This window comes from Cibotium barometz, chromosome 6 (assembly GCF_041138505.1).
Source record: "Cibotium barometz isolate CiBa-2024 chromosome 6, ASM4113850v1, whole genome shotgun sequence".
NCBI lineage: Eukaryota > Viridiplantae > Streptophyta > Polypodiopsida > Cyatheales > Cibotiaceae > Cibotium > Cibotium barometz.
Genome location: NC_141051.1, coordinates 37,335,245 through 37,362,541, shown reverse-complemented (window position 1 = coordinate 37,362,541; position 27,297 = coordinate 37,335,245). Strand labels below are relative to the sequence as shown.

Sequence of the window (27,297 nt, the reverse complement as noted above, 5' to 3'; positions counted from 1 at the left end):
CTGTGGAGAGGCTTGGTCTTAATCCAGGAGTTGCCTGATATATGTCCTGTGGTGAATGTGTGGTATAAAGGGAAGAATCTGGGAGAAGCATACATAGATGGTGGAGCACAAATTTGTGTGATCACATTGGCAGCTGTGGAGAGGCTTGGTCTTAATTTTACAGAAGCGTCTGGATTCCGTATTCGGTTGGCCAATCACCAAAAGGTCAAATGCTTAGGTATGATCAAGCAGTTAGAATTGGAAGCTTTTGATGTAAAGGTGCTTGTGGATTGTCATGTTATGCCTGCAGGAATGGGTGCATTCCCCATTATTTTGGGAAGACCATGACTGAGAGCAGTGAAGGCTGTTCAGGATTGGAGGAAAGGGGTCATTACTCTGTATGACAGGAGAGGGGATAAGAAGCAGTTTAATATGGATAACCAAAAGCCTGTTCGTGATGAAGAGGAAAGTGAAGTTGATTCGAGTGATGATACGACTAGTAGCACCACTACTAGTGAGGGAACAGAAGATACTTCATCCAGTGAGGAGGATGCAGAGATGGATGCCCTGGTTATTGATGAGGAAGTGCTTGGTGATGAGGTTGCTGAACAAGAAGAGACCATACAGGAAGAATGCGAGGAGGTACAAATGAATCATGAGCAAAGGTATGCTTGTGATGTGAAAGAGTTTGCTTTTGAATTTTTGAATGAATCTGTGTGGGATGAGTGGGATATAGAAAGTCTGCAGGATGATGAGCCTGAGTTGGAGCTGGATGACCAGATGTGCATTAATGTTAAAAAAGCCATGACCAGAATTGATGCTATGAAGGAAGAGAAACACCAGAAGACTTTGAATGATGCTGCTGCTATAGATGAGACTATGGATGCTGTAATGGATGAATTTCTTGGTGGCCTTGATGAAGATGAGCATACAGAAACTGAGGTGGATACTTTGGCAATGGTGCCTTTCGAAGGGGAGTTTGTTTTGCCTGTGGTGGCTGGTTTTGATGGTGATGTTTCTTATGCTGATGGACAGGAAAATGTCATGGTACAACAGGTTTTTTTTTGATGAGGCTTTCATCAATTTTTACCCTCAGCAGGAGTTGCTGCACTGGTTCTCCGATATTGGTGTTGACCGTATCAGGGGTATTGGGATTGAGATGAGGCAGGATGGTGTGTATGTCAGAAGCTTTGTTTCCAGAAGTTTTGGTGTTGTGTTGTGGGATGTGAGATGGAAGATTATGCCTGTGGAAGATGACGGTGTTTCTTGGATCACCTGGAATAGAGATGTGTTGGTTACACTGTATGATGCTCAGAGGATTGACGGAGGGAAACGTGGTCATATGCTTTCTGCTGATCATAAATGATTCAGCAGGCTAGGGGTTGGGCAAAGTATGTCAGGTGAAAATCTGGGAGGTATTTTTGGTCAGTGTACATATGGTGCGTGTGGTGTGTGAATAAATTTTGCCCTAAAAGCCCTGGCAAGTGTACAGGCCAAGTGGTTTGGTTGTGAGCTGGTTTATGCACGTGTTTTGTTTTCCGGAGCAGACGCTGGAGATCTGGAGTTTTATGGCAATTGTGTGATGTGCGGGTGGTTACTAAAAAGAGGGCACCGACTGAAAATTGTCGGGTTTGGTATGATGATGTAGCTGACGGAGGCCGGGGGCAGCTTTGGTATTGGAAGGTTATGGACGCGGTGATATGATCCGAAGTACAAGGAAGAGGAGGGGTTTTTTAGTATTGAGTGAGGCTATCATTTTGGAGCCTTAAAAAAAATAAATAAAAATATATTGACTAGGTGGCCACCTTGTAAAGGGGCCACTTGGAAGCTTAGGTGGTCGCCAGCTTGAAGCTCTAGAAGGTGGCGGAGGCGTGAAGGGGGGATGATGGTTGCTTCGAGAAAAAAACTGAAAAAAGGAGGAGAGAGGATCGCCTAGCGCAAGGGCTGGAGCAGGCCACCTTGTGGTGTTGACAGGCGCAGCAGCTGCGGAAGACAAAAGAGGGATCCGCCTAGATGGTTGATGCAGCTGCTGGCGTCGACTCCAGACGGCTGACAGGCTGGAGTGCGTGTGCTAACAGAGCAGATGGTGACTGACGGCTGGCTGCAGTACGGGGTCGTGTAGGCGGTGGCTGGTGAGAACGGAGAGAAGAGCAGAGCTGCCTCTGGCACAAAGAAGAAGAGTATGCGTTGGTCAGCCACAGTTGGCGAAGGTGAAAGCTGTATGAGAGCAAGGTGGGCGTGGAGAGCAATCTGGTAGAGAGTCGGAAGGGCTGGTGAAGAGCGTGGTCGCCTCATGGGAGATGCAGGCGCCTTGGTTATAGAGGGGCTACGGAGCGTATGCAGCCACAAGAAGTGAGAGCTGCAAGAAGTGTGAAGAAGCATAAGCCGGGAGTGTCCAGGTCTTTTCAGAGAGAGCCGCCTAGCAGTGAGCAGGGGCGTGTGCAGTGAAAGAGACAGGCGAGGAGGTGTGAAGAATCGAGAGGCCGCCTCGTTGAGAAAGGAGATTGCCCTCGTGATTCAGCGATGAAGAGGTGGTGCCTTAGGGGTCAGTCTGCAGAGACAGATGTTAGTGGAAGCAGTTGCAAGCTGAGTGATAGCCGCCTTGTGTGTTGGTTATAGAGGGGCTGGTGACTGTACAGAAGAGGCTGCAGGCCTCTAGGTGATCGTGATAGTATGGGCTGATGATTGAAGCAGCAAGAGAGGGCTGCTGTTAGGAAGGGATTGAGTGATGTGGCTTTGGCTGGATGCAGATGGTGATGCTGCGTTGAGCAGTGGTTCATGGTGCTGAAGAGATTGTGCAAGGCTCTGGTGGTTGGTGAATCTGCTGGTCACGACATACAGAGAGTGGGAGCTGCTGAGTTGAAGGTTAGCTGGTGTGGGCGCCTTCTAGAGAGGAGTAGCTGGTCTTGTGTGGGCGATGATTGCAGGCAGAGCGTGGATGCTGACCAGAGAGAGAGCCTTGGTGTTTTGTGTGGGTTGGATGCGGAAGAGGTGCTGATGTGTGGGCTGGAGACAGTGGAGCTCGCCTACGACACTTGGTTGGTAGCAGCTGGGGACAGGATTTACTGCCAAGGGAATACACCCTTGCATCTGACAACCAAATCTCTGTCTCCCGGTCCATGTAATCTCCAGAGGGCGCCCACACCAGCAACCCTTCTTCTCTTCCTCTGTAGCTCATCTGTTCATTGTGGTTCTGAGCTGTCTTATGGTGCGGGTGGGTGGCGAACAAAGTGAAAGTGTTCCAGCCGGTGGCTGGTGGTGCCCCCGTTCGTGGTAGTGTTTCCAAGTTTGCGAGGTGGAAGGGCTATAGAGGCAGGTTCTTTCTTCTTTTTTTCACCTCACACCACCCTAATGCCTCAAGATCAAATTCCGTGCATACAATGAGGGCTGATTTTGTTGAATTTATTTTCAGCCCAGAAGCCAATGCAAAATTATTCCAAGCTTCCATTGCTCGATCTATATTGGCTTTTTCGGCCCTGAGAAACATAAAAGTGTCATCCGCAAGGGCTTGAGCAACCAATTGCTTGCCATGAGGGAGATGCAAACCAACCACTTCACCATGCGATGCCATAGCATCTAGGCGAGATAACATAGGATGAGTGGCAATGGCAAAGAAAAGAGGGCTAAGAGGACAGCCCTGCCGGAGAGAACAGGTGAGAGAAATACCATCCGAAAGTCCCCCATTGAGCATAATCCGCGTGACAGAGCCAGAGCCAAGTAAATGCACCAAATTAGCCATTTTGGGACCAAAGCCCATGGCTGTCATTAACCGAGAAAGGAAAGACCAGCTGACATGATCAAAAGCTTTTTCAAGATCCAACTGCACCATCACAATCTCTTGCTTCTTTGCCTTGGCATAATCCACTCCAATTTGAACATTAAGAATACTATGCAATATATTCCTGCCATGCACAAATCCATATTGATATGGATGAATAAGAGTAGGAAGCACCTTCTGCAAGGGATTGGCAAAAATCTTTGTAAAGATTTTATACATAATACCCATAAGTGAGATTGGGCGCCATTGAGCCAAAGAAGTAGGCGAAGGGACTTTGGGCAACAAACGAAGTATGCCCAACTTCCAATCGGCAGGCATATATCCCTCATCCCAAACCCTTTGACAAATAAGCGTCAAAGGCTCTGCAAGCTGATCAGCATATTTTCGGAAGAACTCATTTGTCAAACCATCCCAACCAGGGCTCTTTCCCATGGGAAGTTTGGAGAGAACAGCTTCCACTTTCCCTTGAGTAACAGGAGCATCAAGCTGAACTGCCACATCAGGGTCAACTTGATATCGTACTTCAGCAAACAATGACTCCCTTGCAGCCAGGACAGCCGGCGAGATATCCTCTCGAGGGGCAAGCAAATCTTCATAAAACCTGACGCAATGCTGAATAACCTCAGAAGGTTGAGTAACCAGGTTGCCTTGGGCATCCATCAGCCTAACAATATTCTCACGCATATGTTTTTGATGCAACTTATCATAGAAGTGATGAGATTGACAGTTAACATCCCGCAAAGCATCAAGACGTGCAAGTAGTTTAAAGCGAACATATTGTGCTTCCTGCACCCTAGATAGCTCCTTTTTCAGCCATTCTATGGCATCCACAACTTCAGCATCCATAGAGTCAGTAAACATGAACGCCTGCAAGCCCTTTAAAAGCGACTCAAGAAGAGCCACATGCTGTTTTTGTATAGAGGCATTAGCAAGACCATAATGCCGCGCCAATTTCCGAGTGTTGGTAAGGAACACTGGCCAAGCATGATAATCAGCCATGGACACTCTTGTGGAGAAATGTCGTATCAACTGACGCATATACACATCAAAAACTTCATGCTCCAAAAAAGTGTGATTTAAGCGCAAAGGCAAGCGTCCCAACAAGCCTTTATATGCATCCACAGGATGATAGACCATTTCAAACACAAGCGGCCAATGATCCGACAAAACCTGTTGCTGATCAACCATCATAGTAAGAACCTCTGGCAAAAAGAGATCTTGATGTAAAATATACATCCTATCTAATCTAGCATAAGTGCCCCGCTGCAAAAGCTTCCCACGCCATTCTCTCCGGGCCATCCATTACAGAATGAGGCGACGTGGCTTGCTCCCCGGAGACACACACATTAAAGTCTCCCATCACAAAACCAGGATGAGAGATTGAAAGAGCACGCAAGTCATTTCACAGCAAACGGCGTGCACGAGCATTATTTGGAGCATACACCCCTAACAACCATAAAGGCGTATCATCCCAAACAATCTGTATCACTAGAAATCTTCCATGAACATCTTGAATCACAAGAGAAGGCTGAAACTGCGAACGAACAGCAAACATAACACCTGACTGCGAAGCAGAGCGAAGCAGGATGTCCGCTATAGAAAACATGAAACCCCTTATATACATAGGCTTTGCCAGCCGACTTATGCTACTTATGTTCAACTGCACATAAAACATCCCAACCATGATAAAAAGTTGTACGCCAAAGCCTGAACTGCTTTTGGCGCGAAGAAATACCCTTTACATTCCATTGTACAATTTTCATAAGCCTTCCCAGAAAAGGAATCAACAAGGCCGTGTACTAGGCCCAGGACAATCCGCCAAATCACGAACCTTTTGAAGCATTGCATTTTTAGACATGGTATTTGTGATCTCAGACTGCCCTTGGTGTTCCCGAGCACGTGCCAAAGGGTAATGACCATCCCATGGCGAGATGACCTCACCCTTCGAACCAAACATAAGAGGCAATTGTTGTTGTGCTTCTTTTGTTAGGCGACTTCTAATAGGATAGCGTTCTACTCTATCCACCCCAAGAGCCCCTGTACCCTGAGAAAGTTGGCCTCCCAGCCTCTCAATCCTGGTCTGTTGCTGGGCACCTGAACCCAAAGGGCGACGAACATATGTATGTAAGGGCCCCTGATGAGTACACAAAGGCCCCCGCCAAATAGCATCTGAGAAATCCCCTCGCGGGGCAACAAATCGTGTCTTTTTACCACGTACTTCCACCCATGGCTGCTCAACCTCATTCTGAACATCCACATGTACATCCATGTGCTGGGCATCATGTATAGGAGCATCATGCTCATCTTCCACGGGCAACTGTCCATCAACGATATCCTTGGTAGCAGCGACTTGTTCTTTCTTAGGACATTCGGAGACAAAGTGGCCCATCTTACCACATTTGAAACAGTGGCCAGCAATTGTATCCCACCTCAATTCATACATTAAAGGTTGCAGCCCAGCCATATTGACACGCAAATGTGTCGACCTAGGTCTCCCAGTAGCCCATAACATGCATAGACGATTTCGGTTTCTAGATGTCATTCGAGGCACCACCAAGACATCACCGATAGCTCGCATGAGATCTGGTAAAACACGCCAAAACATTGGTGGGAATTGTTTCACTTCAACCCAAACTGGGCAAGCTTGGCGCAACATATCTTGGTACTCTACCATAGGTTTCCACGGGACCACATGAACCAACTGCCCATCCAAAAAGAGTGGCACCTGCTCCAAGACTGTCCTACGGGCTTCCGAAGTGCGAAAAAGTATTTCATAAAAGCCTCCTAGACCATCATGAATCTCCTCAAGTGCCTCAGGCGACACCAAGCGGCCCAACCATGCTCTAAGACGAGGCAACAACGGAATACGCCCAGTAAAGAAGAAGATAGCAGCACAATCATGAAAATCTGCTAGCTGTTGTAGCAACAAAGGAGTCTCCATGCATACATCAGCCACACCACCATTATCTACTGTAGCCATTTGCACGCTATTTGCCTTCACATATTCTTGCAAAAGCTCACTAGTGATCTGCAGCAAATGTGCAAACTCCGGAGAAGGTACATGAGAACTTTCCTCTGCATTCTCTCCAACATTCACCAGAGTGTAGCTTGCATCAACATCAAGCCTTTGACGTTTTTGTTGCTTTGAGGCATCTGAAGCATAACCCACATCCTTCTCGATCATCTCCTCAATAAGATCCATGTTAAGGCTATTGGCAGCCATGCCACCAACAGCAATAGCCGGGTCATCCAAATCCATGTACAAAAGCAAAGAAAACCCTTTCTCTCAAACCCTAATTCAGCACCTGCAAACCCTTAAATAGTTGCTTGAACCATTGCTGCACCCTTGAGAAAACTTGCAGACCTGATTTTTTTAATTTTTTCTATTTTTTTAATTTTTTAATCTTCTTCCACTGCTGCCTGAAACCCTAGAGCTGGAAACCCTGATTATATAGAACCCTGATTTTGCAGGTGTTGGTGTCCTTTGAGGCAGAGCCTGCGAGGGATGCACGAGCACCAAAGAGCGAACCTTGAGCTGCGCACGCGGGAGCTGGTGACGAGTCGGCGTCGTGGGAGAGTCGGTAGCGTGCAGGAGGGTAGGGGGAGTGCAGCTTGGAGCCGGCGGCGTTGACTGTGCAGGACCCAGCAGGTGTAGGCAACAGGACTGCACCAGCAGACGGCGGGAGCGGGGCTTTGACAGCTCCTAGTACCGTACTTTTCCTCATAGTTATTTCAATTTCAGTTAGTTGTTTTTAGCTTTTCTTACACAGACTCAAATCCACCAATTGTTGTAGCCTTTTTGGTCTCATAGGTCATTTTGGCCTTTTGAAGACGTTAATATATCATATCATTTCATTTCATTTCATTTCTCTCTCTCTCTCTCTCTCTCTCTCTCTCTCTCTCAGTGTGAGAGAGAACTCTGCATGTTTGCGTGGTGGTCCTGCTCGCATGAACTTCTGAGGATCGTCTCTCTCTCTCCCTTCTTCTCTGTGTGTGTCTCCCACATGAAACCCTAACTGTTTCAGCTGAGCTTCTTTAGCTCCTTCAACTGGTATCAGAGCTTGATCACCTCCCTCTTCTCACAGTCCCCTGTTGATTACTCTACTGGTCGCTTCCTATTGGTCGTACCATCTGCACGTGATCACCTTGCTGTTGGTCGCACTGTCTATTGTGCGCCTGCTGGTCTTACTTAGCTGGTCGAAGAGCCCTGTCTATTGTTGGTCGTACTGCCCTGGCTGCCCAGCGTAGGCAGCCAACAAACCACGCAGCTGAGCCAGGCGTGCCCAACCACAGCGTGGGCTGCTCAGCTGACTGCTGCCCAGCAGCAGCCACGCTGCCCAACCAGCCAGCCAATAGCTGCTGCCCAGCCAGGCGCACCACAGCGCAGCAGCAGCATCATAGCGCAGCCAGCTCCCAGTCTGCACAGCAGCAGCTCTCAGCTCGCAGCACCAAGTCCAGCAGCAGCTCCCTTCAACAGCCGTACAACACACAGCAGCATCCGTACCTGCACAGCAGCAGCAACATTAGCACACGAGTCAGCAAATACGATGCCCCCCTTCCTGCAACAGAAATCAAGAAATTCAATCTGCAAATCGCAAGAAATCAAAAATTTCAGAGGTATTTGCTTCAATTTTGGGATTTGCATGTCCATTATCATCAATTGAGCAGGTACAGGTCCTAATGGCTCAGATTTGAGCACAATTGGCAACATTGGGTGACATTGGTCACATTCCGGGTCAATTGGCAGGAAATTGGGTGTTAACATTTGGGGCTTTTGATGTAATTGTGCCATTGGGCATTCATACATGCTGTATGATGTGAGAAATTTCACATTCGGGGAAAATTGCAGGAAATTGCAGTGCAAATCAAAGGGCTTTTGTGCCGATTGGGTTGATTCGCATGCAGGCACTCGCATTTGATGCTTTGGGCAATGTGTTGATGCCTGTCAAGCACTCAATGTGCCAGTAAATCAAGGGGCTTTTATGTATTGGATGTATATGTGGCCAGGGGGAAGCATTGTGAAGACTCTAGATGCCTTCATGTGCATTAATGTACCATTCATGATCAGAAATTGATCTTGAATCAAGGGTCTTTTCAAGATTTTGTGCTTGTTGAGCTTGGCAAAGCAGCAAGGAAGACTTTTATGCCTTGAACCCTCAGTAATCCACTTGCAGTCAAGGGGCTTTTGCCCAATTTCTGTCCGGGACTGTTGTATGCAGTGGTGGGGACTGTCAAGGTCTGATTTTTCACTCATTTGGACAGCCAGGAGAGTATTTATTGCTACTGTACTTGCTGGTACAGATTTGGTACAACTTTGTACAAGTTTTGGCATGGCTGTGCATTGATTTGAGTGAGAAAAAGGCTCATTTTCAGCTGCTGTACTTGCCGGTACAGATTTGGTACATCATTGGTGAGCACTTAGTACTGTTGTACAGTATTTTGGAAGGGGAACAGAGCACATCTAAGGTGCTGTCATAAATCTGCAGCAACCAGATTTTGGTGATTTTATCACATTCAGTGGGAGGAGAGTTGCATTCGTGCTTCCGCAATGGGAGATAAACTTTGGGAGAACAACTGTGAGCACTTTGTGTGCTTTGGTGCAGTGTTTGCACATCTTGCAAGGAGTCAGGCATTGATTGTGTCAAAGGTTGCATATTGCTATGGCAACCACAGGTGAGAGCTCTTCATTGCTTCACATCAAGAAGCTTGAAGGCTCACATAATTATGACATTTGGCAAACCCAGTGCTATGATGTGTTGCTCCAGAAGAAGCAGCACAAGCCCATCAAAGAAAGGGGTGTAATGCCCGCTTCTCTTACTGCTGAAGAATGGGAAGATATGGATGAGCTGGCAAGATCCACCATCATGTTGTGTGTGTCAGACTCTTTACTTTTCAACATACGTGAAGAGAAGACAGCTTGGGGAATGTGGCAAAGATTGCAGGACTTGTATGCCCAGCAAAGTGCCTCAAGCAAAGTGTATTGGTTGAAGAAACTCATAGGTCTTCAAATGAAGGAAGGGGCGTCTATGACAGCCCATCTAAATGAGTTTAATGGTGTTGTCAGCCAGGTCATCAATCAAAAGTTGGCAATGGACGATGAGTTCAAAGCCACCTTTCTCTTATGCACTTTGCCAGAGAGTTGGGACACATTCAGGACAGCCACTAGCAATTCAAATGCTATGCTGTTATATGCAGATGTGGAGGGTGCTCTCCTTCAAGAGGAGATGAACAGGAAGAACAACTCTGTTGGAAAGTCCAATGCAATGAATGCACGTGGGAGATCCCAGCAAAGGGGTAAAAGCCAAGAACGGGGAAGGAGCAAGTCCCGCTTCAAAAAGGACTTGGAATGCCATTATTGTGGCAAGAAGGGACATTTCAAAAAGCAATGCTACAAATGGAAGAATGATCAAAAGGAAAAGGGCAAAGGCAAAGACAAAGACAAAGATGAAGCCAAAGATGCAAAGCCAAAGGGCAAAAGTGGAGTCAAGATTGAAGAAGTCATTGTGTCACATGCAGGTGACAGTGAGGATGAAGTCCTATTCATGTCTTCACTTGATGCCCATTCACTCCATGCAGGAGATGGTCATGGTATGCACTCATGGATCATTGATTCAGGTGCCTCCTTTCATGTCCCAAGTTGCAGAGACTTGTTTGTCAGGTATACTGCTGGCAATGAAGGAGTAGTTTATTTGGGTGACAACCATGCATGCCAGATTCTTGGCAGAGGTGAAGTGAGGCTTGTGTTTTCAGATGGCTCACAGCTTATGCTCCATGATGTCAGGCATGTGCCTGAGATCAAGAAGAACCTGCTTTCTACTGGACAGCTTGATGATGCTGGTTATGTTACCACATTTGGTAGTGGAAAGTGGAAGTTTAGTAAGGGTTCACTGGTTGTTGCCAGAGGCTCTAAGGTGGACACTCTTTACTTCATGCATGCTGGTGTTTGTCACCATGCTAATGTAAATGCAACCGAGCTGCCGGAAATCTCTATGTGGCATAGCCGGTTGGGACACATGAGTATCAAAGGAATGGAGCAATTGTCTCGTTTTGGTTACTTGCCTTCTCTAAAGTTCTCAAGTTTTCAGTTTTGTGAGCATTGTATATATGGCAGGCAACTCCAGTGCCCCCACAAGAAAGCTCTTGGACAGAAAGATGCTCAGTTAGAGCTTGTGCATACAGATGTATGTGAGATGCCTCAGCTTTCTTTGGGAGAGGCAAAATATTTTGTGTCTTTTATTGATGATGCCACACTTAAGGTATGGGTTTATCCTCTTCGTTTGAAGAGTGATACATTCTCAGTGTTTGAGAAGTTTGTTGCTCATGTTGAGAATCAAACTCGCAAAACATTGAAGGCTTTGCGTTCCGACAATGGTGGAGAGTATATTCCAAACAGTTTTAGGACTTTTGTGATGCTAAAGACATCAAGAGGGAGCTCTCTGTTCCTTATGATCCTCCACAAAACGGGACAGCAGAGAGGATGAACATGACCATTCAGGAGAAGGTCCGTTCTATGTTGTCACATGCTGCGTTACCTCATGGTTTTTTGGGCTGAAGCTGTTATGACAACCGTTCATCTTATAAACAGGTCACCTAACATGAGGCTTGGTGGGAAAGTGCCAGAGGAAGTATGGACAGGGAAGCCTCCGTCCTACAAGCACTTGAGAGTGTTTGGTTGCGTTGCGTACGTGCACATACCCAGGGAAATACGCACCAAACTCGATCCTAAGTCTCACAAATGCATATTCCTAGGATATGGTGACAGAGGTGAAATGGGGTATAGACTTTGGGATCTAGTGAATAGAAAGATTATACGCAACAATGATGTCATTTTTTTGATGAAACATGCATGTATAAGGAGCCCAAGGCAACAGGAGCTTGGCAGAGTCATCTTTGATGATGATGGACATCATGGACAACAACCAAGGGCTATAAATCAGCCATTACAGCAACAAAACCAGCCCTTAAATGGTGCTGAAAATGGTCCAAATGGACAGCCAGAGATGGCAGAAGATATCCCTATGGATATCCCACAGTTAGAGGAGATACCGGGCATGATCTTTCAACCTTATGGCATGGAACAGGAGCCACCAATAGGTGATATGCAGGCTGGACAGCAACCTGCAAATGATGATCATTGGGTACGGAGGTCCACAAGACCCTCCAGACCCCCTGACAGGTTTGTTCCAGGGGTTGACTACTTGATGCTCACTGACTGTGGGGAGCCCTCTTGTTATAAGGAGGCTTTACAGAGGGCAGACAAGGCTCTTTGGGAGCGTGCTATGAAGTCAGAGATGGATTCTCTGCACAAAAATGGAACATGGGAGTTGGTGCATTTGCCTATAGGCAAGAAGGTTTTGCCATGCAAGTGGGTTTACAGCTTCAAGCAGGAATATGGTGTGGACTTTGATGAGATCTTCTCTCCAGTGGTCAAAATGACCACACTTAGAGCTGTATTAGCTTTGGTTGCTCATGATGATCTGGATTTGATTCAGATGGATGTGAAGACTGCTTTTCTTCACGGTGATCTCCATGAGGAGATATATATGCAACAGCCAGAGGGTTATGCAGTGAATGGAAAGGAGAAGCTTGTATGCAAGCTGAAAAAGAGTCTTTATGGGCTCAAACAGGCACCAAGGGAATGGTATCATAGATTTGATACATTCATGAAATCCCAGGATTTCAGGAGGAGTGACATAGATCACTGCTTATACACCGAGAAAGCTTTGGATGGCAGTCTATTGATCCTCATCTTGTATGTTGATGATATGTTGATTGCCGGGAAATCTCGTAAAGAGATGGATGCCTTGAAGAAAAGGCTGCATCAGACCTTTGATATGAAGGATTTGGGTGATGCGAATCACATTTTGGGTATGCGGATACTTCGGGACAGAAATCAGCATGTGTTGTATTTGTCTCACAAGGAATACATTGGCAAAGTTTTGCGGAGGTTCAATATGGAGGGGGGGAAGAAGACTAGTACTCCTTTGCCTCCATATGTGAAACTCAGTGCTATGGACAGCCCACAGTCGGATAGTGATAGGGCTGATATGGCCAAGATTCCGTATGCTTCAGCTTGTGGCAGTCTCATGTATGCCATGGTTGCTACTAGGCCGGACATTGCATTTGCAGTGGGAGTGGTTATTAGATACATGGCCAACCCTGGCAAGAAGCATTGGAAGCAGTGAAAGGTGTCATGAGATACCTGAAGGGCACACAAGATATGTGCATCTGCTTTGGCAAACACGATGCATTAGTGCATGGTTACACGGATTCGGATTATGCCGGTCATCCAGATAACCGGAAGTCTACTACCGGTTATGTGTTTACATTCACAGGAGGTGCTATGTCATGGATATCCAGGATGCAGAAGTGCATTGCCTTATCTACTACAGAGGCAGAGTATATTGTAGCCACAGAGGCTTGCAAGGAGGCATTATGGCTATCTCGGTTAGTGGTTGATTTGGATTATATAGGGGATATTCCATTATTGCATTGTGACAGTCAGAGTGCCATCCAGTTGGCAAAGAACCCTGTCTTTCATGCAAAGACGAAGCATGTGGATGTGAAGTATCACTTCATCAGAGAGGTGATAGAGGACAAGCTGATTCAGCTTGTCAAGATTCATACGGATGACAACCCGGCTGATCTGTTGACAAAGAGTTTGCCTCCAGAGCGGTTTGCTCATTGCAGACACTTGATGGGCATTGGATGAGGGCAGTTTCAGCCTTGATATGGCCTTGTATATTATCATGTACATGCTGATTTTTTCTTTTCCTTCACTTAAGGGCACATTGCCTTTAAGTGGGAGGTTGTTGGGGAAAAGGCATTATGCCCACCCTTATAGTGTGTACAAGCCCATAAGTTCTATAGTACATAGTACACTTAGTACATTAAAAGTACTAAGTGCACTATGTGCACTAGAGCAAATATACATGTGTGATAGGGGAGTCACACACTCGTACTTTGTGAGTTGACTTATCCCCACATGTCTCTCTCTCTCTCTCTCTCTCTCTCTCTCTCTCTCCCTTCTTCTCTGTGTGTGTCTCCCACATGAAACCCTAACTGTTTCATCTGAGCTTCTTTAGCTCCTTCATAATCTACTCATCTTAGTCTCCTGTGGCGGGTGATGATGGCTCTAATCCACCGGTGATGGAGCGGCCGTGGACGAGGTCCTAGTAAGCGTGGGCGTCTCGCTCGACAAAGTGCTATGGCTCTGTCAAGGGTGACTCCTCCTGAAAGACGTCTATGGGACGTCTTGCTCGCCGGAGGTCATGGTCGTATCTGCCGGGGTGGTCCTGGCCCTGAAACAATCTGTCATGGCTTGCTGGCAGGGTGGATCCTGGTGTGTTGTCTTGGCTCGTAGTAGAGCCTCTCGATGGCATGAGAGAAATGAAATGAAATGAAATGTTATATTAACGTCTTCAAAAGGCCATAATGACCTATGAGACCAAAAGTTACATCATGGTGGATCTGATACAATGTCTGGATAAAAAAACCCAGAAAATGAAAAATAAAGATGATACTACTGGCACCTAGAAAATGAAACTGGAACTGGAAGGTACACTATGGAGGTACCTCCATCTCATAATATGTGCCGCATCGGACACTGGCGGATCTCCTCAATATCCTCTGTGGTCAGCACCCTGACTGGGTGTCTCGCATGCCTCGCAAGAATAATCCGAATCTGCCGCTGCAACCTCCGTCTATGCTGGGATGCCCCCCTCCGTAGTCGTGGGCGTCTGGACCACCCAAGCTCAATCGCACGATCAATCAGTGTACCCCTGGTGTGGGCGGTATCCATGTCCTGCTGCTGTGGTCCATCTGGCGCAGTGATGGCCGGACTAAAGAAGTCTGTAATGTGCCTCTGAGTCTGGCTCTCTGTGCGCCTAAGCAGGCTATCTCTATGTCTCCGCAGCTCAAGCAAGAACAATCCCAAACACCTCTGGTCCTGGTACCCCATGACTCTGGAAAGTGGTCCAAAACCCTCTCTGAATAAACAGTGGAAACGACCACGTATCTCATAGTATGCAGTACAATGGCATATATAATGCAGCTCTGTCTCTGGCTCCCCATGGCATACTCGGCATATCCTGGCCTCAGTTGGTATACCTCTATATCGGCCAATCTCAATCTCAAGCTGGTGTGAGGATGTGCGAATCTGACCAATAGCACATCGTACTGCATGAGACAAGTGTACATCCATGTAACTGGGTCTGATCACAAAACCATCTGCTGTGAGCTGAAGAAAATGCTCTCTGTAGAAAGCCATCTTCGTGCCCAGCTCCTCAGTCGGCTGTATCCATGTCCTCCTAATGTCCAGCTGAGAGAGAGAGAGAGAGAGAGAGAGAGAGAGAGAGAGGTTAACGCCTACAAAAGACCTGAAGGGCATATGAATAGTAAAATGATATCATGGGTATACAGTGCCATGGAAAAAATAAAAAAAAGGACATGAAAAACTAAAACATGACACTACCTGATGGAAGATGCGGCTATGGTGATGGCTTAGAGCGAGGGAGAGAGAGAGAGAGAGAGAGAGGAGGGGGGGGGGATGCAATCATACTTTGTCGTTGTGGGCTTTTAATTCTACAAGTTGTTTTCCTGTAGCCTTATCCCAAACAAGTACACGCTGGTCGTCGGAGCCAGTAACAATACGAACTTTGTCTGAAGTAATTGCACGAACAGCCCTGTTCACAACAGCAAAATTCAAGTAATCAACAGGCAAGCAAGAATTTCTTAATAATAGAACGGTTGCATAATATATCCTTTTCTCGATAAATCCACATGAAGTGGTATTTCCAAGCAGTCAAAATTCGGACAGACAGAATAAGACACCAACTAAACTTGCAACTTAGAATGCCGGAATATGAAGCACTTTCTGAGCAGGAAATACACGAGGTAATTACCCAGTATGCCCTTTCAGGGTTGCTTGAAGCTCTGATCCCCGACGAGATGGATCCCAGATTTTTACCTACAAACATGGAGCATATGAAACACCAACGGAAGGCTTTACCTAGCACAGCAAAGAACAAAAAAGTTTCTCTGATTACATAGACGCCAAGGTCCAGACGTGACCTGCTGGCCCTAATGTAAGAAACTGTTGCCATAAAGGCCTTGTGGCCGCCCATCCAACACAATTACTAAAATGCAGCTTCTCTCAGCTCATATATAATCTGCCATATTATGCCATTCTTAACCTCCATACAGTGGGCACTGTCATGTAAGGATTTCCCCAGTATGTTAAATGCTCAAAAGAGGACAGAGATCCAATTTTCTTTGCTTGGTGTATGTTTAATGGCTTGCTGGTGTTGCCATATGGGTGCCAACTGCACTGGTTTACCACCCTGAACTTTTTTAAATGTAGACTCCACTGCTTGAAATGTGCCACGTTTTTAGATTGCTATGAGTCTTCAGATACGAGAACAGACTCCAATAGTCTAGGAATTACATGCTTGTGTTGTCATTTGGGCACAAACTAGGAGCTTCCATATACAATTGCCGGTCTTGTTGCTATGAATGGAGCCCTAGGTAATAAATTCCTCCCCTCTCAAGTCTACAAAGACGAGGAACCACCAACCACAACACTGTTGCAAGATTTTGTCTATCCATCTGGGCTAGCCGTATCTCAAAGAGGAGGCTAGAGAGATATACAGGCCAAAGAAAGAGAGTAACATTACATTCCCTTGACTGTTTGAGGCACAGTTTTGCAATGTCCCCTTTTGCCTATCTTTGTGGAGGGGCCAAAATCCCCAAGCTGTGCCAATGTATCCAGCACTGCAAACCTGTTTTCTTCTTTACATAAAGCAGTGTCAAGGTAAAAGGACCTTACTGTACAATCAGCAGAGCCACTGATGAAAAAGCCAACATCGTCATTAGCCACGCCACCATCCCCAGTTTCCACCTTCGTCACAGCATGCAGGACAGTGACTGCAGCCTTATGACCTCTGAGTGTCCTCACACTAGAAGGCCCTCTCCTTTGGCTAGCACTTGAAGCATCCACATTCTTTGGATGCTGTATGTTTTGGATATTGTCATTAGTAGCTGCAAAACAACATGCCTTTTTCATAGCTAAAAGGAAGTTCATTACCCAAAGAAAATTCTCAACATGCATGCACGCATACATACATGCATACATAAATATATGCCTACATACATACATACATACATACATGCCTACATACATACATATGTATGCATACATACATACATAGATGCCTACATACATACAAAGATGCCTAAATACATGCATGCATACATACATAAATGAGTGTGTGCATACATGCACACACTTTTTTTTTTTTTGGTAAATCCATGCAAACTTTACGTGATGTAGTGTGCAGTGCATGTGTGCGTGCATACATGCACACACACATGCACTGCACACTACATCACGTGAAGTTTGCATGCATGCAGTTATAAATGGTAAAAGATTCTGGCCAAGCCCAAGAATATGGAAGAGCTGTACCTAAAATGTTACTGTCTGATGTTCCACGACGATTTCTACCAGCAAGAACAGCTTTGTCTCTACTAAACATGCTTTGTACCCAGCTGCGTCCTGCACCTGCTGCTTCAACTGGTTGTTGAGCTTCATCTGCTATAGCTCGGGATTGAGCTTGGTTTGTTCCACCAGGATAGGCAGGCTGTGATCGTATAGGAGTGAAACCCCAGTAACCAAGCCTAACTTGTTGCATATAAGCAAGTAAACCCCTCAGCTTGATCTGAGGTCAAATCTTGAAAGTGTCAGAAAAGCCTCCAGCAATTTTAATGGTAACTCCCCAAAAAGCAATTTCAATGGTAAATACCCAAAAATCTGAAACTAATAGAATTCCATACCATTTGCTTTGACCCCAGGTTATGCTTCCGTGCAATGGACTCTAAAATAAACCAGGCTTCTGCATCTGGTAGACCCAAGCCAGCCTGAAAAAGATCCATGTTATACAAAGCATCTAGCAAACAAACAAGCTCTTAAAAACACTACACTTCCTCTTTGCAGCTCCTTATGGAGCATAAGGAGCCTACCATATGTTGTGCAACGATGATCAACTGCTCCGCAACCAAAGTAGCAAAGTTTCCCGACCTGACAAAATAAAAACAAAAGGCCGTAGCTTGAGATATTTACAGGTAGGAACAGAATGTAGAGCTCCTAAACATACACAGACCACCCCCCTAGAAAATACACATACTTTTTTTTTGGGGGTAAATCCATGAACAGTATATTATCAATGAAATTTACATGAGAGTCTCCAAAACGGAGAGCCTCAACGGGAAATCAGAAGCAAAGAGAAACTATATGACTGATGAAGATCTCCTTGGTGGCAAGCATCATAAACAGAATGCCGTAAGGAGCTTCTAAAATACTGATAAGATTGCAAAAACGGTTTCCCAAAATATCTCATGTTGTGATCCTGCCATATGGTCCAGAAAGCCCAATATCTGACCCAGTACAAAAGTAAAGAGTAATGGACCGTGGTTGTAGGGAGTATGCCAAAAAGCCAAAAGTGTTTCCCAAAAAAAGAGTTAGGGAAACGAAGGCGAAGTAACATGGAAATTTTGCGGATGAAGGCCTTAGTGCTGGAGCACGTCCAAAACAAATGAGGCACCGTTTCAAAAGGGGCCATGCATCGAAGACAAGAAGCAGATGCAATCCTTCGTTTAGCAAGAGTGACCCCCACAGATAAGGAACCTGTAAGACAACGCCATAGGAAAAGCTTTTGCTTGAGAGGCAATTTACTCCTCCATAAATTGCGAAGATTCTTTCGCCACCAAGCAAGTGATTTTGTCATATGCCAAAGAGAATTAGCATGTGAATGAATCCATGGTGATGGCTGGAGGAAAGAGTATGTCGTCCTAACCATTAGGTCAGAAAGAATAACAGGATGAGAATTTGAGCCCTCCGGGTGTAACTGCCAATCCTGTAATCTGTCCCTGTTAGATAAAGGAGGGATGGAAAGAAAAGGCTGCAACAAGTCAGCAATTTTCCCCCAAATGAACCTGTGATGCATGGCTAGTGGATAGGAAGCCATAGCCTGAGGGAAGGAAAGCATTTGACCAGTAGCATCAACAACATCATTTATGCACCTAATCCCCAATTTGCTGAGATTGTATGCCCGAATCGGCTCATGCAGGGCCAATGGAGAATCAAAAACAGCACTCCAGTAAATGCTTTCCTGCCGAAGGGAATTGGCATGAGAGAAAAGGAAGGGTGCCCAATGAGCATGCGAAAGGACCTGTTTCCAATCGCAAATAAGTGAAGTGGCAAAAGGGCAGCCCGGGATAGAACCTACAAATCTGCCCAAAATGACCTCCCAGTGATCAATGATCCATGCACCATGTGCAAAAGTGCGTAAGGCCGTGCACATGGTTGCAAGCATATGAGTCCATGGCTGCGTCTGACGAAAAAAGGTGAGTAGGAGAGGAATTTTCCTTGCCAAGACATGATGCGCAATATTCAGCACATTCAATCCGCCATGCATCCTCGGGGAACAAACTTTTGCCATCCGCATAAGTCTTAAAGCTTTAGCAGAAGACTTTGTTTTCCATAACAGCTCCATAGCCTGAGACATGAAAGCAGAAGTGTCCTGAGAGGTCCAATGTATCAAAGGCAAATAGTACTGAACATAGGCCATGATAATCGATTGGACAAACCGGAGCCTAACATGGAGTGGCCAGCTGGAGAGCTTCCAGTAGTGGAGCTTGGCATGAAGTTTAACTGTTGTTTCCTAGTGATGTACCAGCCAATAGGGTAACCAAGATGGCGGACCACATCATAGGGCTGCATAATGTGTCCGGGCCATAAAAGAACATGCCAATCATATAGATGCAGAGGTATGAGGCTGGATTTGTCAAAATTGACATGCAAGCCAGCAGCCATGCCATATATAGAGAGAGTGTCCATAAGAGTCTTCAACTGCTGTGGAGAATTAGAAAATACACATACACCTATCTTCATGCCTACATGCTACAACCTGCTGTCCTGGGGATTTTCAGGCGTCCCCAAAGCCCAAAGACATCTCACATGCATTGAATCCAAGCAATGACCAGCTCCAAAAGCTGTTCCCAGCACAAATTCATGTTCCATGCAGTAGGCAAGAACAGAAAGAACCACATAAAACAAGTTATCAAGAAAACTCCCCAAGCTTTGTGCAAATCTATTGTTGAGCACCTCCACAATCATTGTCCAGGCCCAAAGCTCTATGGCCAAATGCCATAGTGGACCGAATATTTGGAAATTCAATGAGTAACTCCCATAGCAATTGTCCAAATCTATGGGTAACTCCCACAGGCTTTACGAGTATCTCCTAATAAAAAGTCTGGAGTCATAGGGGATCTCCTAGAAAACTCTCATAGGTAAAATTTACCTTCTCCTGGCACATGAGCAGCTACTCGCATCCCCATACTTTTGCACAATTGTCCTCAAGTGAAAAGCCTCCATTTACGCCTCAAGAATTGATGGGTACTCCTTGAAGTAATCTTCATCTACCCAATTGGCATCAATGGGTGGGTAGCTGGAAAACTTCAGGAGGCACCTCCTCTTAAGCTGGCCACCCTTGAGCTTATGCTGCTTGTGGAACACAACCTGCTCTCGCTGCTGTAGTATCTCTTCAAGCTCATCCCCTTCAGCTAGATCCTCTATGACAGTGCATGTAAGCTCAAATCTCAAATATTTTCTTAACGAGCTCACATAGTGCATAATTCTTCCAATGGTCTGGCAATTCATGTCTAAATGCTATTTCATTTAACTTTCATGTGGTCCTGAAAGGCCCATTGTATTAAGTGAAAATCTCAAGGTGAACTCCCTCTTTCCCTGGCCGTTTTCGAAGCTTGATTTTCTCAAATTTCAACAAGAACCAATCCCCCTTCCTCGAGATTAGTGTTGCATATAATCGTACAGGTTTGAAACGGTTCGAAACATTTCGTCCTGTACGAAACGCGTTTTTTATTCATCATGCATATTTTTAAAACTTACAACCCGTTGCATCGAATCGTTTCGTACGGTGTACCTTTTCTGTTCGCGTTTCCCAGTGGCGGCCGCCTGTACGTTTTCGCCGTGCTAGCTTGCCATCGCCCGTGTCAGCGACTTAGCCCACCTGCTCCTTGGTGTCCTTGGGCCTTGTGGAGGTCTTCTAAAGGGGTAATGTCATGTTTTGCTTTATGTTGGTTTTCTCTGCGCAACTCACAAAGCAGCACACTTTTTTCTCTTCCATGAATATTTATGGCATATCTTCCACCCTTGCTCTATTGAGGCCTAAGGCTATCTACCTTCTCTTCCCCTTGCTCTATTGTTGGCCAAGATGTCATGAATCATATAATTACTTTATGCTCTGTGTCGCACTTGTAGGGCCAACAATATGCATTTATCCCCGCCCTGTAGGATGCCTCGAATAGGTGATTCTCTTTGGAACAATGTCACCTTTGAGTCTAGATATGGTGGCTTGGGCACCGGAAAGTGGAAATGCAACTTTTGTGCTGAAAAGCACCATGGCAGTGTCACCAAGCTGAAGGCACATTTGTCACAAACAAAGGGTGTCATCGGGCCATGTAAACATGTGCCACAAGAAATCTATGATAGCCTAAAGGCTTGGAAGGCCATGCAGCTAGGTATCCCCCTTAAGGATATCCCCAATCTGGGAGAGCCTGAAGCACGTCAAAGTCTCCAAGAGGACTCGCAGTATCAGAGAGGAAGAAAGGAGATCGGGAATCGGCGTTGGGATTGGTTTCATAGGCCAATCCATGCTATTGCTCACATTTTGCATCCCCTTTGGAGGAATGAGGAGCAATACCTCAATGAGGAGCTAGAGTCAGGATGGACCGAGTACATTACCAAGTTGGTGGGACTGGGAGGTGATATACAGCTTATGAGAAAGATCGAGGATGAGCTTCTCATTTACCGCAGCGGTAGCCATATGTTTGGGCGAGCTACTGCATTGCTCAGGGAGACGCAGTTGGAGCCAGTGTCTTGGTGGAAGAAATACGGTATTGGGACACCCAACTTGGTAAGGTTCTTGATTCTTGAATCTTGTATCTTTGTCTCCTATTCTTTCAAAATCTACATTCAAATGCTACTCTCTTTTTACTCTAACTTAACATTCTTTTGTGTACAATGTAGAGACGGATTGCATTGAGAGTTCTCTCCCAGGATTGCAGTTCAGGGCCTTGTGAGAGGAACTGGAGTACATGGGCTCTTTTTCACACGAAAAAGAGAAATAGACTCTCACTAGCACAATTGGAGAGGCTTCTCTTTTGTCATTGCCATCTCCGATTGCTAGAACAAAAGGGTCATCCCATTGAGCCTCGCCAAGTGAATCCAGATAAGATTGATATCATGAAGTGCAAGGAGATTCCCGACATTCCTCAGGAGGAGAGAGACATCTATTCTATGCTCTATGATGAGATCATGGCTCTGGCTCGCACTACACGATCTTCTCGAGAGGCTAGTACTAGTGGTGCACCTGCACCTCTAGAGGATGAGGCATTTGAGGACTCGGCTACCGGCAGTGACCTCGAGAGAGAGGCTGCAGAGGAGGCAGAAGATGCAGATGAGGATGAGGATGAGGATGAGCATGAGGATGTAGATAGTAGCTAGCAGCTGCCAATATCATTTTATTTGGACATGTGATTTAGTTTGAACTTTGGACATGTTATTTATTTTGATCTTGGATTTTGAGTCATGACTCATCACCCACGTGGTGATCCTTTTGATTTCTGTTTAGTCATCACCCACGTGATTTGTGATATCATTATATCTTACATGTATTGAATTCAATGTGGTCTCTTATAAGTTATGTCAACAGTTTTTTCTTTTATATATTTCAAGTTAAAAATATACATGCTTTTTCTATTTTGTATGAAACCTTTTTGTACCCGTTTCTTACCTTTTATGAAACGTTTCAAAACGTATGAAAGCCGTTTCATACCTGCCGTTTCAGAAACGCCTGGCAACACTGCTTGAGATTGAATTGCATGTAATGCTTATTGGCGGCCTAGACCGATGTGTTGTTCACAGTCCATGCTGCTGGTTCTTATTCATTCATTTGTGGAGTTATCAAACAAGCACTACCAAACAAGCAGAGTCTATGTTGCTAGTTCTTATTCGTTCATGTATTGGAATGGTATACTACACCACTGAAGAGGAAACTCCCTTCATATCATGACATGTCCAAGCAAAGCAATTCTTAGATTCCTTGAGGAGAGCAATGAGCCAAGCCTCGTTTCGTTTTGGAGTGAGGTCTTTAGCAATGTAGACAGGCTTTGAGTCTTCTCCCGGCTCTACCAAGTCTACTTCTTTAACTTCCATGAATCAATCATAGACACCCTCACCCCCACTAGTAGGTTTCCTTTGTGCACTTGTGAACACTACTTTGCGCTCCCCAACCGTGTATGACTTGAAATGTTAAAAGAGGCTGGTTCTCCTTCTTCTTTTTTTTGAGTTATCAAACAAGCACTATCAAATGATTTCAAAGCGGGTTTCCTTGAGTGCACATGCTGACTGCACTCAGTAACTGTAATTACTGTCGTATATCTTCCTTTAACCACATGCAAGGCTAAGGAGATAAATTACAACTCATCTTGAAGACAGCTGTGTGACTGCCCCCACAAGATCACACTTTTACTCTTATCTTTTTGCTCAGAGAGGCCTATGGAGCCTACTTGGGTTATTATTATGGGCTATCCTGCTGCATATTATTAGAGACTCAAAGAAACCACTTGTGTGATTGGTTGGTAGATCAATGGGTTTATATAACACTGTTCATTGCAGCTGGCTCTCAGGGTTCTGCCCTCATCACTTGCAGTCCATTGCAGCAATAAAATTTATCCTTTGGCAAGGGCATTATTGGATCAGACCTAACAATCTCCTAAGACCTACTTCAACTCAGGTTGTACTGGGGGCTCACAATTAGAAATTAATTCCAGCCTTACAAACTGGCATATATAGAAGGCCATCTTGGCACACAAACAATTAAGGACAGCCTCACTCAGAGACCATCGACGACATATTGACTAATCTTATCAACAGGTTTGGCATTCGAATAGCATGATTCATTGCAGCTGGCAATCAGGGTCCTAACCTCATCACTTGATCCCTTGTTTGGACCACAGGTACTGGCCCTGCAGTCCACTGCAGCTATAAGCTTCATTGGATCAGACTGGGCAATCTCCTAGCACCTACTTGAACTCATCATGTCCTACAAAGTCGGAACTGGAAGTGATTACCAGCCTTATTAACTGGCATATACAGAAGGCCAAGTGTGCACAAACAATTGAAGGCAGCCGCCTCCACCATATTTGTCATGTGGACTATTATATCACTCCTAAGTGTGGCAACAAAAAGAATGGGGAAGGGACTTCCATGTAAAGGTGACAATTAAATTTTACATAACAATGGAAAGTTCAGGAAGAGAAGCACCCTCATCAGAGTGTTTCTCATTAACTCACAAAAACTAAAAACAGTGGAAAAACAAATCTAGATGTATCTAATCTAGCTGCTGGAGCCGATAGTAGTCATATAAGGATTGGTACAACGATGGACGAAAGTAGTAATACTTGTCAATCGAGAGTGACTGGAAAGCTTATTGCGTGTGATCCAAAGTGATTAGAGAGCCCAAAATCTTGTCCACTCAAAGGGCAGCCCTGCCCGACCGATTTTTCCACTACCTAGGGAGAGGTTAATCCTTTGCCCAGTATGCACCATGCCGTGCTGTCTTGATATACGCAATAAATGACTACGCATTTTTCTCCAAACCCAAGTTTTGCCATTACAACGGCAATATAATCCCACTGAATTGTATCAAAGGCCTTCGCCACATCTCTTTGCAATAATAAGACATCTTGCACTGAATGTTTGGCATATTCTATTCCCACATATGCATTACATATATTATCTCTGATTTACTATGCTGGATGCATGCTCCTATTCAAGATCGTTTTGATCCTAGTAGTGATCGTTTTAATGATTAATTTATAGATCACAGGTAGATATTTGGACACATTTGTTTTTTTTGGCACTAGTTTGACTAACCCCTCTTGCCAAGAGGATGGCATGATACCCTATAACCATGATTGATTGATCATAAGTACCATGATTTCCATCGACCCAAGATTTAACTGCAGCGTTAAGTTCTAATTCCATGAAAGGACCTTCAAGATCTTGCGCTTCTTGTGCATCAATGATTTATTCCACATGAGAAAGCAGCTTAGCACAAGAACCAGAAGCACTATCGGTCAGCCAAGAAGGTGTTGCAAAAGACTGCTGCAAATGAGTAATACATTCTTTGTCCAATTGTATCAGATTTTGACCATTCACGGTTTGTATTTGAAGTCTTGATAATGCATTGCTTTTGTCTTGTGGTATGCAAACTTTTGAAGAATGCTTTCAAAGAACAACCTTTGTCCGCTAGAGTGAGGTCGGGCCCGTTGAAGGCTCTTAAGAATCGCAGAGCCTCATGGGAATTTGGATGCATGGAGTGGGGTCACGAGGCAACGGTCTCTAGAAAGGGGGGGGGCGGTGGTGGGTTCCTCAACGGTAGCGCGGGGGGGTGGGGGCAGGGGGCAATCACTGTCGGGGGATTGCTGAGTTGATGCTCGTAATGGTTCTCAGACAAAACCGTACCTGCTTGTGTCCTACCAGTTTGGCTCGCCTGGCAGTGCCACTCTTCTATGGAAGTGAGCCTGTGGTTCACCTCGGGCCAATGTTTGCCACTCTCCTGCACCAGGATCGACCGAGGTTGGGCCTTAGTGCTCTGATGCCTGGGGGCGATATCTCCCCCCCCCCCCCCCTTCCCCCCACCCACCCACCCTCGCGGTTCCTAGTTCATATGCTCATCAGGGGGGGGGAGGGGGGGGGGGGGGGGGGGGGCACTGGAGGCGCCCTCTTGGACTGGCAGCTCTAGCAAGGTGTCCTGTCTGGCGGCAAATGGAGCATTCGCTTGGGAGGCCGGAATACTCAACTCTCCTGTAGAATAGGATCTCCCCGGAGGCAAGGAAGCGACATGGCATGAGGAACTGACTCAAAGGAGGCTATGCTAATACGAAGGGATGGTTCCTGGCCGTCCGAGCTAGAACCAAAGCAGCAGTTGGGGGGGGGGGGGGAATCCATCACTCTCCCAATAACACTGGAAGGAAAAAGAAAGAAAAGATATATTAATGTCTACGGAAGGCGAGATTGGCCTATGAGACAAATCTGTATACAAAAAGTCCATGTCGTGAGTATCATGGAAAGAAAAACTGAAATGAAAAGCTAAATACTAGTCATATGCAGGTCACTGCCTAGCATGCTATAGATGTACAATCATGATAGGTGGTATACGACTAATTCCACCCAGTGGAGTGGGGTTTAGTACATCATACATGGGGCATGGAGGAGGAGGACTCTCACATCTGTTGTGCCCTGGTGTAGCCTCCGGACTCTCTGCTCCATAGCTCTATGGTATCGTGCCTGGATCAAGGCAGATTGGGCTTGATGGAGTAGTGGTGGTCTGCATCCCGGTAGTCCCGGTCTCTTGGCAGCTCTGATCTCCAAGGCTCTCTATAGTGTGAGCCCTCGTCGGGAGGTAGATAATGCAGGGGGAGGGGGATGTGGCTTGCTTAAAGAAGCTGGTGATCTGTGCTTGGGATCTGTGGCTCTACACCTGTAGAAGCCTCTCTCTATGTCGGTGTAGCTCAAGGAGGAAAAGGCCTAAGCATCTCTGATCAGGATACTCCATCACCCGGCTAGGTGGGCCAAAACCCTCTCTCAACAAGCAGTGGTATCTCCGTCTGATCTCATAATATACAGGGCATCTCCATATGTAATGCTCCTCTCTCTACCTCTCTATGGCACAATCTGTCCTCTCTAGGGGTCTGTGCTGCTCTCCCTCCCTCAATGTCCAGAGTGTGAGAGAAAACTCCGATCTGACCAATAGTCACCCTCATAGCATGAGAGGGAGTGTCTTCGTGCTCCAGGATAGGCTGGGTTCCGCAATAACATCTGCACATACTTATCTTTCACCATGATAGCCACCCCGCCTTCCCCCACCTCGGCACCCACCTCCACCTATCACACCATTGTCCACTTCACTCATGACTGTGATCACATATATCAGGATATCCTTTACCATGGTCTACTTGACATGGATCCCATAGCACCTCTGGAGATACTCACATCACAATTGACTGATCTACTCCACTCCTATGCCGTTGCCAGCTTCCCTCATACCACCCATTACCCCCCTAAAGCTAAAGTAGGGATGATGCCCCATAATGGTTGGTACGATGACGAGTGTCGTGAGACTCGTGCTCGCCTCAAATGACAGAAAGAACTAGGGGAGATCTCTGAGCATGAAGCTCAAAGATTAAACTGACCTCTGACTCGTCGGAAGAGGAGGAAACACGAAATCGAACAATACTAGGAGCTATACCAACTATTCTTGCGCATTAACTTGAAAGAGGCTTGGAGGCGGTTTCGTGAGCCACGATCACCCACACCCATCACTGATCCAACCAACTAGCATGATTATACAAAGTCCCTCTACCATGTTGTTATATGTGTATATACTAGGAGGCTAACC

At 45.8% G+C, this 27,297-nt stretch overlaps 1 protein-coding gene across 2 annotated transcripts in view; it reads right to left on the bottom strand.

Moving 5' to 3' along the window:
* The window catches only part of SCD1 (stomatal cytokinesis defective / SCD1 protein (SCD1)), a 194,191-nt gene that overhangs the window by 45,425 nt on the left and 121,469 nt on the right, over positions 1-27,297 (bottom strand). For both annotated transcript variants that reach the window (XM_086799538.1, XM_086799539.1), the window contains 6 exons: positions 17,774-17,831; positions 17,588-17,671; positions 17,220-17,472; positions 16,584-16,795; positions 15,661-15,725; positions 15,318-15,441 (listed from right to left, as the gene is read on the bottom strand). In XM_086799538.1, the coding sequence (XP_086655664.1) occupies positions 15,318-15,441; positions 15,661-15,725; positions 16,584-16,795; positions 17,220-17,472; positions 17,588-17,671; positions 17,774-17,831 (796 nt within the window). The remainder of the gene's footprint in view (positions 1-15,317; positions 15,442-15,660; positions 15,726-16,583; positions 16,796-17,219; positions 17,473-17,587; positions 17,672-17,773; positions 17,832-27,297) is intronic.